Here is a 12,596-nt window from a genome sequence, read left to right on the forward strand (position 1 = left end):
TTTAGGCCCGGTGGTAATTAATCTGTTCTCTACCCCTCCATTTTTTTACATTTTGTTGAATGCGGTGTTGTGGTGGGGGTGTAATTTCTTTAACCTGTATAAAATTTGGGGCTTTGTCAGAGAATGTCTAGGCTTTATTCTGACGAAAGCGAAATGGTCTTTGAAAGAACGGATGTTTCCGCGTCGAAGGGGGAGGGGCGGGTGGAAGGGTGAAAGTTCAGAGGTGAGAGATTTGTTGTCTTTGTGTAAAAGAGTGGAGCTCGATCTCACACTATCACTCTTCCCTCTTCCCCGAATCCTTTTAAAACTCTCCCCCTGGGTTTATACCCTCCCGAACCTCTCCCCTTCTACCCTTACAACCCCACCCTCCCCCTGAACACATCTCAAGACACGGATCAGGTAAGATTGTTAAAATTGAAATACATTTTAAAATACTCTTGTGAATTCTAAATCAGGTGTAACGCGCGCTGAAGCTAACTTGCTAATGTTAGCTTAGTTTCTACTGTGAGGCTTGGTGTAAATTTGCTAGGCCGCATGAGCACGCAGTGTAACTACATAGCTTCGATAGCTAACTATCATGCCACCAGCGAATTCGTTTAAATCTCATATATCATTTAGCTCATAGTAATTGATGGGACGTGATGTATTTTGTCGTTTGCATTAATTTGGTCGGTTTAGAAATGTTCGAATAATCATGTAGCCATTCAATTATTAGTTTCTAAAATTAGCAGTGGTTGTCAACGTGCACACTCAACACCGACCAGCTAATGTTAGCTAGTCTGCTAAATGGATCATGCTAATCGCCCGGTCGTAAATCCACCTAAAGGCACTAGTTAGCATCTATGTTATTGTCGTGGTTTGTGGGTTCAGTTTGTGGAATCGGGTTTATCCTTGTTTAAATATATGTTCAGCAACTACATGGAATCGGAACACAGGCACACAGTTGGCCGTTTTACATTTGAAGGTTGTTTTAGTTCTCAATCGGGTTAGCAAGTTAGCCGTTAGCTAATGATATTGCAGTGTTGTATTGCCAGGTAAGGTAGCTAACGTTAGCCGCGGTTTTCCAGATAACATGGGCTAGCCAGCGATAGTTTGTTAGCTTTAAAGTGCAACATCAAGCATGTTTTTATGTATCTTTTGTTCAAGAATGTTGTTTGTATAGAAAAACTCAACAATTTGTTAATGCCATTCAAAACTGGCATTTAAGGAGCGTGAGATCTTTGCACTAATCTGAGTTGTATGTTAATTTGAATGAAACATTCCTAATACAATGATAGTTTACAGCAAACTGTTATGTCTTCACAATCCGAATGTATTTTTGACAATTCTGTATGACCACCCATAGCTGATCGAGAAGGCTTAATCCCATATGATCAAGCTTAATGTATTTGATCAAAACTTATCCATGCTTTGCAGTCATAACAACTAACTTGGTGCATTCACCATTCTTTCATGATTTGCTTGCCAGCTGCTTAAGCCTTCTCCCACAGTTCTCAGAATGTTCTCTCCTCTTCTTCCTCAGATCCATCTTTGTGACCAAAGACCCCCCCAATCTTTTTTCTTGCCAGCTTCTCTCCCGGACATTGTAGTTATGGACTCCGGTGTAATCGAAGGAGGACTCAATGTCACCCTGACCATCAGGCTTCTCATGCATGGCAAGGTCAGTCCCCTTGTTGTGGATAATTGGTCAGAGGGTTTTAAAGTAATTTGTCAACGTGTTTGTAGTTTATCATTCTTCCAGTCATGTAAAACAAGGTATTTCTTGGTGCCATGTGTGTTTCACCAGTTGGTTTATACTTATGGGGTTGGAAGGATGGAAAATATGACTCAATTAAGCCAGTGCCTAACTTCTGTATATTTTGTCTTCAATAGGAAGTTGGAAGCATCATTGGAAAGGTATGTTGGGGCGTCTTCTGTAGATGTAGGGATTTGAACTTGTATGGTTCTCTAAAATATTGTTCCTCTTTCTCCCCTCACAGAAAGGTGAATCTGTTAAGAAGATGAGAGAGGAGGTGAGTTTCATTTAGTTGCAGCATGACCAAAGAAGCTTTTGACTTTCATTATTAAAAAAGATGTTGATCAGAGAGATGGATCAGTCATGAGTAAAAGTGCTTTGATCTTGAGGCTGTTGATGTTCATTTTTCTTTTGGGCTCTTCTAAGGACATTTTTGTTCTTACTTTCAGAGTGGAGCCCGCATCAACATCTCAGAGGGGAACTGTCCAGAGAGAATCATAACCCTGGCTGGTCCTACCACCGCCATCTTCAAAGCATTCTCCATGATCATCGACAAATTGGAGGAGGTGACCCCCAGCCCACCCCACACACACACACACACATTTAACTTTCTCTCAGAGCAAATCTTTGAGCAGTTGTCAAAATGACATTCTGAAAGGTATACTCAATTTATTTTCAATAGATGGCCCTACAGAACCCCCTCAGCATGACTGGAGAGACCAGTTCAGAGTAGCACATTGTTGCATACTACTGCACACACTTGATCTTAACCTGGCTGTGTTTCTCTCCTCAGGACATAAGCAGCTCGATGACCAACAGCACAGCCACCAGCAAGCCCCCTGTGACCCTGCGCATTGTGGTGCCTGCTAGCCAGTGTGGCTCGCTCATTGGCAAAGGAGGCTGCAAGATCAAGGAGATACGAGAGGTTGGACACTGCCAAGTTTCTAAATTATGCATCCCCCCCCCCCCCCTTTTTTTTCTTTTTAAGAAGTGGAACACTTAATCACCCATCGATAGTTTTGTGGTTGGCACAAAGCGTGCTGCGTGCGTGTTGGGTGGATACCCCTGGAGGGCTTGTTCAGTCCTATGACAGGAATAAGTAAGGCAGGTTTTATGAGTTGTTCAGAACCTACTCGCAGCTTAGACTTTAATAGGTTCATCTTAAGCATGTCAAATACTGTAATTATGATCCGTTTGAACTCATTGATGGTAATGACTAGCTAATATTTTCCATGCAATCTCAGCCTAGAGCATTTTATAACTTGTTGAGGACTTGCCCTTGTCCTGATTCAGTCCATGAGAAATTCCATGTGAGTGCGTGTATCTCAGTATCAACACTAATTTATTTTGTCTGCTATTTTCTCTTTCGCCTGCTCTCTGCCTGCCAGTCCACGGGTGCCCAGGTTCAGGTGGCAGGTGACATGCTCCCCAACTCTACGGAGCGTGCCATCACCATCGCAGGCACTCCTCAGTCCATCATCGAGTGTGTCAAGCAGATCTGTGTGGTGATGCTGGAGGTATAGTCATTCCCCTCCATCCTTTCATTTATTTGTCCCTCTGCTTTGCATTGGCTGTGAATCTTTAATCTAATAAAATGTAGAACAACCTATACAAACATATTGTTCTTATTTAATATGTAAATCTGTTTTCTTTATTTTTGTGTGTTTGTTTGTTTTTGTTTGTGCAGTCTCCTCCAAAGGGAGTCACCATCCCCTACAGACCCAAACCCTCAGGATCCCCTGTGATCTTTGCTGGAGGACAGGTAACCAGACTCAGACCCCCCCACCACCCCACCCCATCCTACCCTACCCTCATGCCTCAGGCCATTGTACAGACCCCCACATCAAGGCCCCTTCCTCTTCCCTCAGTGTTTTTGATTTCTTCTGAAAAGCCCTAGACCTCACCTCAGAGTTGTGATCTGAAATCAACCCGATTATAAAAGTCTGCTGGCCATGGAAATGAGGTGTTTTTTTTTTTTTTTTTTTTTTTTTCCCTCCTCCGCTCACACCTTTTTCTCTCCATTTGTTCTAATTAATGTGTGTTCTTTCATTTCTTTCTAAAAAAAAAACAACAAAAAAACCCCCAACCCTGTCTCCTTTTGAAACGGTCTGTCTTGTGTTTCTGATACTGTGTGCTCTTGCCACTGGAGCGGCCTGTCTGCACTGTCTCTCCACCCACCATTGTGTGCCTGCTGAATGAATTGAATCGCTGGAGACAATGGCTCAGCTGTTAGCCCGGGCCGTTTGGGTCGAGCTGGGCCTGGGCAGGAGTGAAGATGTGTTTTATTATCTGCTTTTATCCGTGTGCTCTTTTGCTCTTCAAGCCTCTGTGCAGCTCCACCCTACCCCCACACACCTCCTCTTCCTCCTCCTCCTCCTCCTGCTCCTCACCACCTCTTGGTCACGTGGAGATTTTGGACAAGACATGCACTTAAAAAATCGTTTATTTTCCTTTCCTTTTCAGATTTTTGTTTTGAATAGTGTGTATGGGGTATTGTTTTCATGTTTCAGGTGTGTGTGTATTTGTGTGTGTGTGTTCACCATTCCCTTTGTTGACTGATGGGTGTCTTAGTCATGAGTGTGCCGTGATGGTGGCACCCCCATGAACGCTGTGTTCTCGTTTCAGGCGTATGCCGTTCAAGGACAGCACGCGATTCCGCAGCCAGATGTAAGTGCTGTAGAACCCCACCCCCCTCCTACTTCCTCCCAGCCCACCCAACCCCCACACTCTCCCCCCTTCTCCACTCCTCCCATCCAAACCCCACCACCTTGCCATTCCAGCTCCCCCTGTCCCCACCCAACCTTCCCCTGAGTGTGGAGTGATTCACCCTGCACTCCTGCACTCTCCATCTGGTAAGAGAGGGCTCATGTGTGCCCTCGATCTTCAGCTGCCTCCAACCTGAGTCCTCTGCAACTTGTCCCGGGCAGCTCTCGTGGGTTAACCTGAAAGGCATCACTGACCCTGTCTTTGATGCATAGCTAGAGAGAAAAGTTAGCCTTCATAGACTGCAATGACGGTAGTTGACACAGTTAGCGAAGTAGCTAACAGCTAGCAGTGGTTTATGGTCTTGTTAGCTTGATGGCTTGTTTGTCAATCACATGTAAGGCCAACCATTGTGTGGTGTTTGTGGGTGTGGATTGTGATCCCCCTGCTAGCGCTCCTGTCTTAGCTTGCTATCTGCTAGCATGTGTCTGCATGGTCAGACCTGGTTGTTGGCCTCTGAGACCTGTTGGCTTAAGTGGGGGGGAAGCACAGGACCAGGTTTGGAAGCAGTTTTAGACAAAAACTTTAGACAAGAACAATGGATGTTGGTAGTATTTGTCCAGATTCTCCACCCCTTCACTGCTGTCTGTCCCTTTCTCTCACGGTCTTCCTGTCTTTCTTTTTTGTTTGTTTTTCTTCTCTCGTCTGCTCACTGGCCTATCTTGTTTGCATGCTCTGCTAGATCTGACATTTTCAATTAAACTGGATTGGGAAAGTACCATATGCCACAAATGAGCACGCCTCAGTGTTGTGTGTAGTGCAACTTGTAGACAATCATTTTGGGTTGAAATGCCATTGCATTGTGTTCATCCATCAACCACCATTGAAAAGCAGTAAGTACATTGGTGTCCTCCATGTCACTGGTTTGTAAATTCAAAGTGTGTCCAGTAGATCACCATTGCGTCTTGTATGAATCCCCCTCCCCCAGTTACGTTGCGTCCAAAAACATGTGCACGCCACTCTGTGTTTCATGTCTGAAAACTGAATCTGGAATTGGGGAGGGAGATAAAGAAAAAAAAAAGAAGGCATTGAAGTGAGCCAACGTTGTGAAACGCTCTGTTTACTGACCGTTCTCTCTCTCTATCCATCTCTTCTCCTTTCCTTTCTTTGCCCTGCTTCTCTCCCTTGCCCCCTCTCTCTCGCTCTCACAGTCTTCCTCTGCCTCTATCTCTCCTCAGCTCACCAAGCTCCACCAGCTAGCCATGCAGCAGAGCCCCTTCCCTCTGGCCCCTAGCAACCAAGGCTTCACTGGTAAGACCCCTGAGGGACTCGCAGTTCACACACATTGTGCCTCTGTGCTTGGAGACCCATGTTCCCCTGGTTTTGATCAGTGTGGGATTAGTGTTCAGTTTTGGTTATAGTCTTTTGATGGCCAGATATGAGATGTATGCATGTCTTCCTTTAAGAGTGAAATTCTCTTGCAGTAGCAATGGTTAAATATGTTGTCGTGAGCAGGGGCGTCGCTAGCAGTTGAAAACATTTGGGGCTTAGCCCACAGTCTAAATGGTTCTCATAATTCCCATTTTGCCTGCCCTTGCTGCTCATTTCTGATAAATGAATCCACCAATTCTAGCCTCATTTGCGCCACATTGATTGTATATTATGGACAATAATTAGGGGTGTAAAGATTAACCGATACGTATCGGTATCTGTTTTTAACGTGTAAGATACGGCTACATCGATACGTGAAGCCCTGTATCGGAAAAAAACTGAAATGAACCGGTCGTTATATCGATTAACTTGTTATGAATCGGTGCACAACCTTTTCTGCTCGCTCAGATGCTCATTTACGTTCCAAGCACCGCGTTCACCCCACTTCTGGTTTTAAAACTATACGTGGCACGGAATAGTGGGTAATGCAGTTTGTTTTTGGTTACATTCATTGCCCAAAGTTGTCAAATGACCTCATTACCCATACATCTATTGCAACTTAAGCATGTGACAACTTGCACTCGGTCGGCTTTTGTTTTTCAAAATCCAGCGCGAAATTAAGAACATACAACATTCCTAAACAGCAACGATAGTCTGTAGAGTAGCCTTACCTTTGATGAAGGGATTTCCTTAATGTTAAATAATAATTTGGCCCTTGCTGCTAAAACGATGCATAAATTATTAGCCAATGATTTTGTTCATATTCACTCAGACTTGTGGCATTTTAGGTTTCTGCATTAGGTCTACTGTTGGAACAAAATAAGCCCTGAGAGTTCATTGATTTGTAGGCCTATTTTATTCTTGTAGGCTAGGCCTATATGAGAAAAGGCCAAGAGTGTCTTAAGCACTGTTTTATTTTATTTCGGTATTGTCTTACCTCAACAAGGCTACAGCTCCATTAAAACAATCAGATATAACTATAAAATCTGTAAAGTCTATAAAAATGTGTTTTTATGTTGTATTTGGCTGCTGTGTTTGACTGAAATGTAGACTATTCTTTTTTTCATTTCAATACAGTATATGAAACAAACCTCAGTTTAGATAATCATATTCACACATTTTGTTGCCTAATTGATAATATAAAATGAATGTGCACCTTGAGCAAATTATAAAAAATCTTTCAGAATGCTTTCCATTCTTGAACTGCATCGAATTGCATCGAATCGCATCGTACTGAATCGCTTTTTATAAACATGTATCTTTTCTTGTATCGAATCGTGCCCATGTATCTAGATCTCGTCTTTTACATGAGAGATTCACACCCCTAACAATAATATTTTGACAAGGATGTAATGACCTATTGCTATCTTGACATTTCTGAATGAAAATGATCTATATAACCTATAGCCACCTATCAGAGTGGCGTTTTAAATAGCAAGATTCATCATATGGTTCATGTTAAGCTTAGCTTAAGGAGAACGAATCATTGAAGACTCCCTAATTCAATTCTACAAAGGCAAAGTAAGTATAGGCTAGCACTGTTTGGCCAGTTCCAAACTGTACGCTAGTGAGTGCAGGGCAGGCTGATAACAAACCTGAACTTGTAGCCTAAATGACGAGAACAGCATAACTCCTCCACCTTCTTGTCCTTTTTGCCTTTATGATTTCTTTATAACTTTCTTATACCGAATAGGAAATGCAAACAATGACATGCCCAACCCTGGATATGACTGACTCTCAAACTCTCTCTTGTGCACAAGCTCTAAGTAGCCTACATTTCAAATGATGTTATATGGTAAGGTAACATTCAAGTTCAGCTGCTAGAAAGAGAGTGAGAGGACATGTATGTTTGATAAATAGGGCCAGCTTCTCTATATTTATTGAATAGCAAATAAGAGGTGTGTTTGCCTCATTTGTTTAGCACATTTGATGGCATCTTAATCAAGCAGAATTATCCATTACATGTTGTTTTTCTCCCCTGTACCAGCGCTCATGTTGGAAAGGAGTAGATGATTTTAGACAAAATGGAGAACCTGTCTCCCTATGTGTTCATCATCGCGATGTTGAGTCACACTCTTCTTCGTTTTGCAGGGATGGATGCCTCTGCCCAAACTGGTTCCCATGAGATGACCATTCCAAATGATGTAAGTGTTTTCTGCTCTGGTTGACCACATCCTTTCCTGCATCCTCGTTAAACTAGCCTCCTTTCGGGGTGGTGCAACAGGCTACAGCGTCCGTACCATATTCGGGTCCTAGTGCTCACGGGGTCCCAGGTTCGAATCCGGCCTCCTCTCTCCCACTCACTTCCTGTCTATCTTCACTGTCCTGTCGGAATAAAGGCAAAAAAAGCCCCCAAAAAAATAGCCTCCTTTATGTTCTCCTCTCCTTATGCAGTTGTGTGCCACTCACATCATTGCTGCTGATCTCTCCCACTTAAATTTTTCCCCTGCTGTTTGTGGGATTTGTCATGTTCTCAGATGTGGTCATTAGCCGTTTGAACATTTGTGGGCGTTTTAACTGAAAGCTTAAGCAAAACTTCCTTTGTTTTGTTCTGTCTGCCGCTCTCTCAGTCCCTCATGCTGTTTCTTTTGCTCCATGTCCCTCTTTTGTCTCCGTTCAGTTGATCGGGTGCATCATTGGCCGTCAGGGTGCCAAGATCAATGAGATCAGGCAGATGTCTGGGGCTCAGATCAAGATCGCCAACCCCGTGGAAGGTTCCACGGATCGGCAGGTCACCATCACTGGCTCTCCTGCCAGCATCAGCTTGGCCGAGTACCTCATCAACGCCAGGTGACTACCTACTTTCACTCACTCACTCTCTCTCTCTCTCTCTCTCTCTCACACACACACACACACACACACACACACACAAAGTGGACTCCTGTCTGTGTCGCCAAGTCATGGCTGCCTCTCTGATCTCAAGTCTCCATTCAGCGGTCATAGTGTTGCAGTTGACTTAATTTCCCCTCCTATTCAAAGCAGTTGATAATGACACCCTCCCTTTCTGACCTTTGTCAAAGTAAATGTCTTTCTGTCAACCCCACCTTTGGCCACCCTTGGCCTTCCTGGCCTGTAGTAGTGTCCTGTGCTCTCTGTGTGTCCGTCAAGTCTCACTTCCCATGTGTGTGTTAGTTTGTGGTGCTGTCCTCTTCCTCCTCCTCCTCCCTCTCCCCTCTCCCTCCCCTTCTACACCTTCCCTGTCTTTTCTCCCCATCCTCTTTGACTTTCCCTGTAACCCATGCCCACTCTGTGTCCCTCTCTTTCTTCTCCCTCTCTCTCTTTCTCTTTCTACAGTGTAGAGTCCTCTAAATCTCCCTCCTCCTCCTCCTCTTCCTCCTCCTACTCCTCCTCCTCCTCTTCTTCCTCGAACCCTGAACAGGCCCTCAGCACGAGCCTCTGCCCTCTCACCTCTACTACTACTACTGCTACTACTACCACCTCTCCTGCCGCTACTACTGCTGCTACCTTTTCCTCCTCTTCCTCCTCTTCCTCTTCCTCCTCCACTTCCTCCTCCTGTGTGGTGCCCCTCTCAGCCTCCATCTCTCTGTCCTCCTTGTTGGCGCCTGGCCCCGCCTCCACCTCGTCCCGTGCCTCTTCCTCTTCCCCCTCCCAGTTTCCCGGCTCCTCCTCCTCCTCCCCCGCCACTGCCTGTGTCTCCAGTCTGCTCAGCCTCAAGCCCCTCCCCCTGCTGGCGCTCCATGTTGTCAGTGGGTCGGCCTCGTCTAACCCCGTTTCCACCTCTACCTCCGCCAACCCTGAGCCCAAGATGGCTTCTGAGCTGGGCTCCAAGTCCAAGAAGCGGCGGCTGTCCCACTATTAGGCCCCCCCCACCCCACTCCCAGCACAGGCTTGATCAACCCCTGCACTGCTGTAGGCATGGCCGTGCCCGTAATACCTTTACTTTTCTCACCTGGTGTAAAAATAGCAAGAAGGAAGTGTGTGTATGTTGAGACCTGGCCTTCAGTTTTAAGATTTGATATCTCTGTATTTGGATTATTGATCTCTTGCCTTTTCTCTCTTCAACTCTCACTATCTATATTACTCTTGTCTCCTGTGTGTAAAGGACATTTGAGTCCATGGTCTTTGTAAGGAATTTTATTAACTCACTTTTTCTCCTGATTATTTCTAACTTCAGCTCTTTGGTTGTCTCTTTTGGCTGTGAGCTCAGGTAGCCCTAAACTGTGTGTGTGCTTCAGAGACAACCCTATACTCTTAAAGAGCAGTGGATGTGGGTTTTGTATAGAGCTGCTTGTAGGCCAAACCATGTGGTTTAGTGTGGCGTAAATGCTTTAACCCTCCTTTCTGTTTTCTGTGATGCCAAACAGTGTGCTCATTTGACAGAGATGCACACCAGTACTCTTGTTTCCCCGTTTCATTCACTCATTCATTTCCTTGGCTGCCCCACCGATACAGTAATGCAGTTGATCCCTACTGGTTTTCCTCTGAAATGTTAGCTCCTAAAAGCTTTGGTGTTGTCACAGGAAACCCATCCAGTTTCATTTCCCAGATCTCCCATCTCTCGTCCTGCAACCTCTCAAAGAATTGACCTTTTTATTTTCTTTTGTTTGTCTGAATAAGAGGCTCATTTGCGCAAGTTGACATGAAACAAACCATAGTTGAATAACTCACCCAGTTGTTTCCAGTCGAGATTTTAAATTGTTAGCATTTACCCTGGAAGTGAACCTGCTGCATGCCCAAGATGGTCTAGGGGTTTATGTTTTGGCCTTTCCAGGGAGCAGTCATGATCAGGGCTAGTGTGTGTGTGTGTGTGTGCACAATAGAGATTTTTGTTTGTTATTTACATATTCTGAAGCATACAATGGCTTATTTTGTTCTCCTTCCAATGTCTCCTCACTCCAGGCTTTCCTCTGAGGCTACAGGACTGGCGACCAACTGATTTTGTTTTTTGACACTGCATCTCCGCACTCACCCCACTTCTTTTTACCACCATCATCAGCATCTTAGAAAAACAGCGGTCAAATGCGACCCTTCAGTATTTCCCAGAATTCCCGTCTCACTCTCCCCTTCTGTTCCAGTCATGCCCACTCATATTCGACATGCTTTTTATTTATAAATATTTTTTTGTTTCTGTTTATTAATAATTTTTTCCACTCAAATTTGGTTTTTAAAATCCCCTCGGGTCCAGTGGAGAAAGTTTTAATGATTTATTATTATTATTATTATTATTATTATTATTATTATTATTATTATTGTTAGAGTATTTTCCCCCTTTTTATTTTAATGAAAGGATCGAGAGGAGAAAAAACTTGCTCCTCCTGTCTTTGTTTGCCATCACGAGTATAGAGGTGGAAAAATCTGAATAGGCATAGGTTTAGTTTCTGTAAAGTCGGATTTTTTTTTCTTCAAAACATAAAAAAGAGGCAAAAAAAGGAAAAATAAAAAAAAAATCTTAAAAATATGTAGATTGATTTGTTTTTATTTTCTGCCTGTTCTGTTTTCCAGAATTTTTTTTTTTTTTTTTTTCTTTAACCCTTGTTTCCCCATCCTCCCTCCCAACCACCACTGTTCCTCTGTAACCCACACCCTGTCCTGATTTGGCATTATACACACACACACACACACACACACTTGCATCATGATAAACTAAAAATGCTCGAATTCAGGGGGATATATTTTATCCACCATATTTAGAGGGCCCTATTTATTTATAGAAGTCTGGCCCTGTACTGCTGCTGGGACTTTTGTTGTTTATTTGGGGTATAGCGAATGATCATAACACCCACCAGTGGCTACTGCACTCATACATATCATTTAAACTGTGTACTCTGTCACCTTTAAAAGAAAATATACTTTTTTTTTCTGTCTCATTCCTATTTTTCCACCTACCCTTTTTGCACTTGTTTCTGATTTCGGAGGAAGCTTTGTGCTCTGGGATTTGGGGGGAGGGGGAGGCAGGTTGAGGGTCGGGCTCAGAAGCAGTGCTTTCCTTTCTTTTGTTTTGTAAAGACTGATACTACTAAAACCGAGTTGGAATATTTGTTTTAAAATGGAGGAAATATTTTTTTTAACTACCAAAGGGGATTGACTCCTGGAAATATTGACAGGTCTTGTGTATAAATGTGATACGGCTAAAGAACAGGATTGCTAAGCTGAATTTAGATGAAGTACAGTAAAGGTATGAGTTAACACTACTTTTCCTGCTCTTTGCTTTGTTTGCTCGAGTCGAAATTTTATTTTTATTATTTGCAGGAAAGAATTTACTACTTTGTGCACATTCTCAAAAAAACTGTAGACCTGGGTGCCACAAAATTGTTGGAAGACAATTAAACAGATGTGAAATGCTTAAACTACAAAATTGTTTTTGAGATCTCTTTATTAATACTAATCTCCCCTTGCATTGTCTGTTCCTATACTACTGTACCATGTATGTTTCAGATGAACTAGTTGACTAACTGACGACCAATGAACTGCAAACCCAAATTGAACAGTAGCTCTGTGTTAGTATGGTATTAGGGAGATGTGGTATAGGCTTAAAAATTGGTTGGGGTCAAGCATGCATACAGCTGTGCACCCTTTGGTCAACCATATTAATTGAACTTCGAAAAGCAGTTGTCATAGATACATTTTGTTGATCCCCAAGGGGATATTCAAGATCTTAACAAGGAGATGTGTTATGTTCTGTAAATGGCTGCCACCTGCTCAAGTTCAGGCGTGACACTTCACTACTTAAACCCTCATGAGTGTGTATGCTTGGGTGTACTGTTCA

The 12,596-nt window shown here is 43.5% G+C and overlaps 2 protein-coding genes across 5 annotated transcripts; both read left to right on the forward strand.

Moving 5' to 3' along the window:
- Positions 1-226: 226 nt before the first annotated feature.
- On the forward strand, positions 227-12,185 carry pcbp2 (poly(rC) binding protein 2). Of its 4 annotated transcripts, none has more exons than XM_048253992.1 (13): positions 227-399; positions 1,523-1,660; positions 1,873-1,896; positions 1,980-2,012; positions 2,185-2,301; positions 2,529-2,660; positions 3,124-3,252; positions 3,423-3,497; positions 4,361-4,402; positions 5,650-5,749; positions 7,961-8,013; positions 8,490-8,659; positions 10,730-12,185. In XM_048253992.1, exons 2-13 carry the CDS (start codon positions 1,592-1,594, stop codon positions 10,764-10,766), a joined length of 981 nt encoding a protein of 326 aa, XP_048109949.1. In that variant the 5' UTR covers positions 227-399; positions 1,523-1,591; the 3' UTR covers positions 10,767-12,185. The 4 variants fall into 4 exon arrangements, with proteins under 4 accessions (XP_048109949.1, XP_048109951.1, XP_048109950.1 ...); XM_048253994.1 differs by having other exon boundaries at positions 5,677-5,749; XM_048253993.1 differs by having other exon boundaries at positions 1,569-1,660.
- Positions 8,683-10,723, forward strand: LOC125301514 (putative protein TPRXL). The gene has a single exon (XM_048253996.1). The coding sequence runs from the start codon at positions 9,108-9,110 to the stop codon at positions 9,687-9,689; it is 582 nt and encodes a 193-aa protein (XP_048109953.1). The 5' UTR covers positions 8,683-9,107; the 3' UTR covers positions 9,690-10,723.
- Positions 12,186-12,596: the final 411 nt, after the last annotated feature.

Source organism: Alosa alosa, chromosome 10, assembly GCF_017589495.1.
Source record: "Alosa alosa isolate M-15738 ecotype Scorff River chromosome 10, AALO_Geno_1.1, whole genome shotgun sequence".
Classification (NCBI taxonomy): Eukaryota; Metazoa; Chordata; class Actinopteri; order Clupeiformes; family Clupeidae; genus Alosa; species Alosa alosa.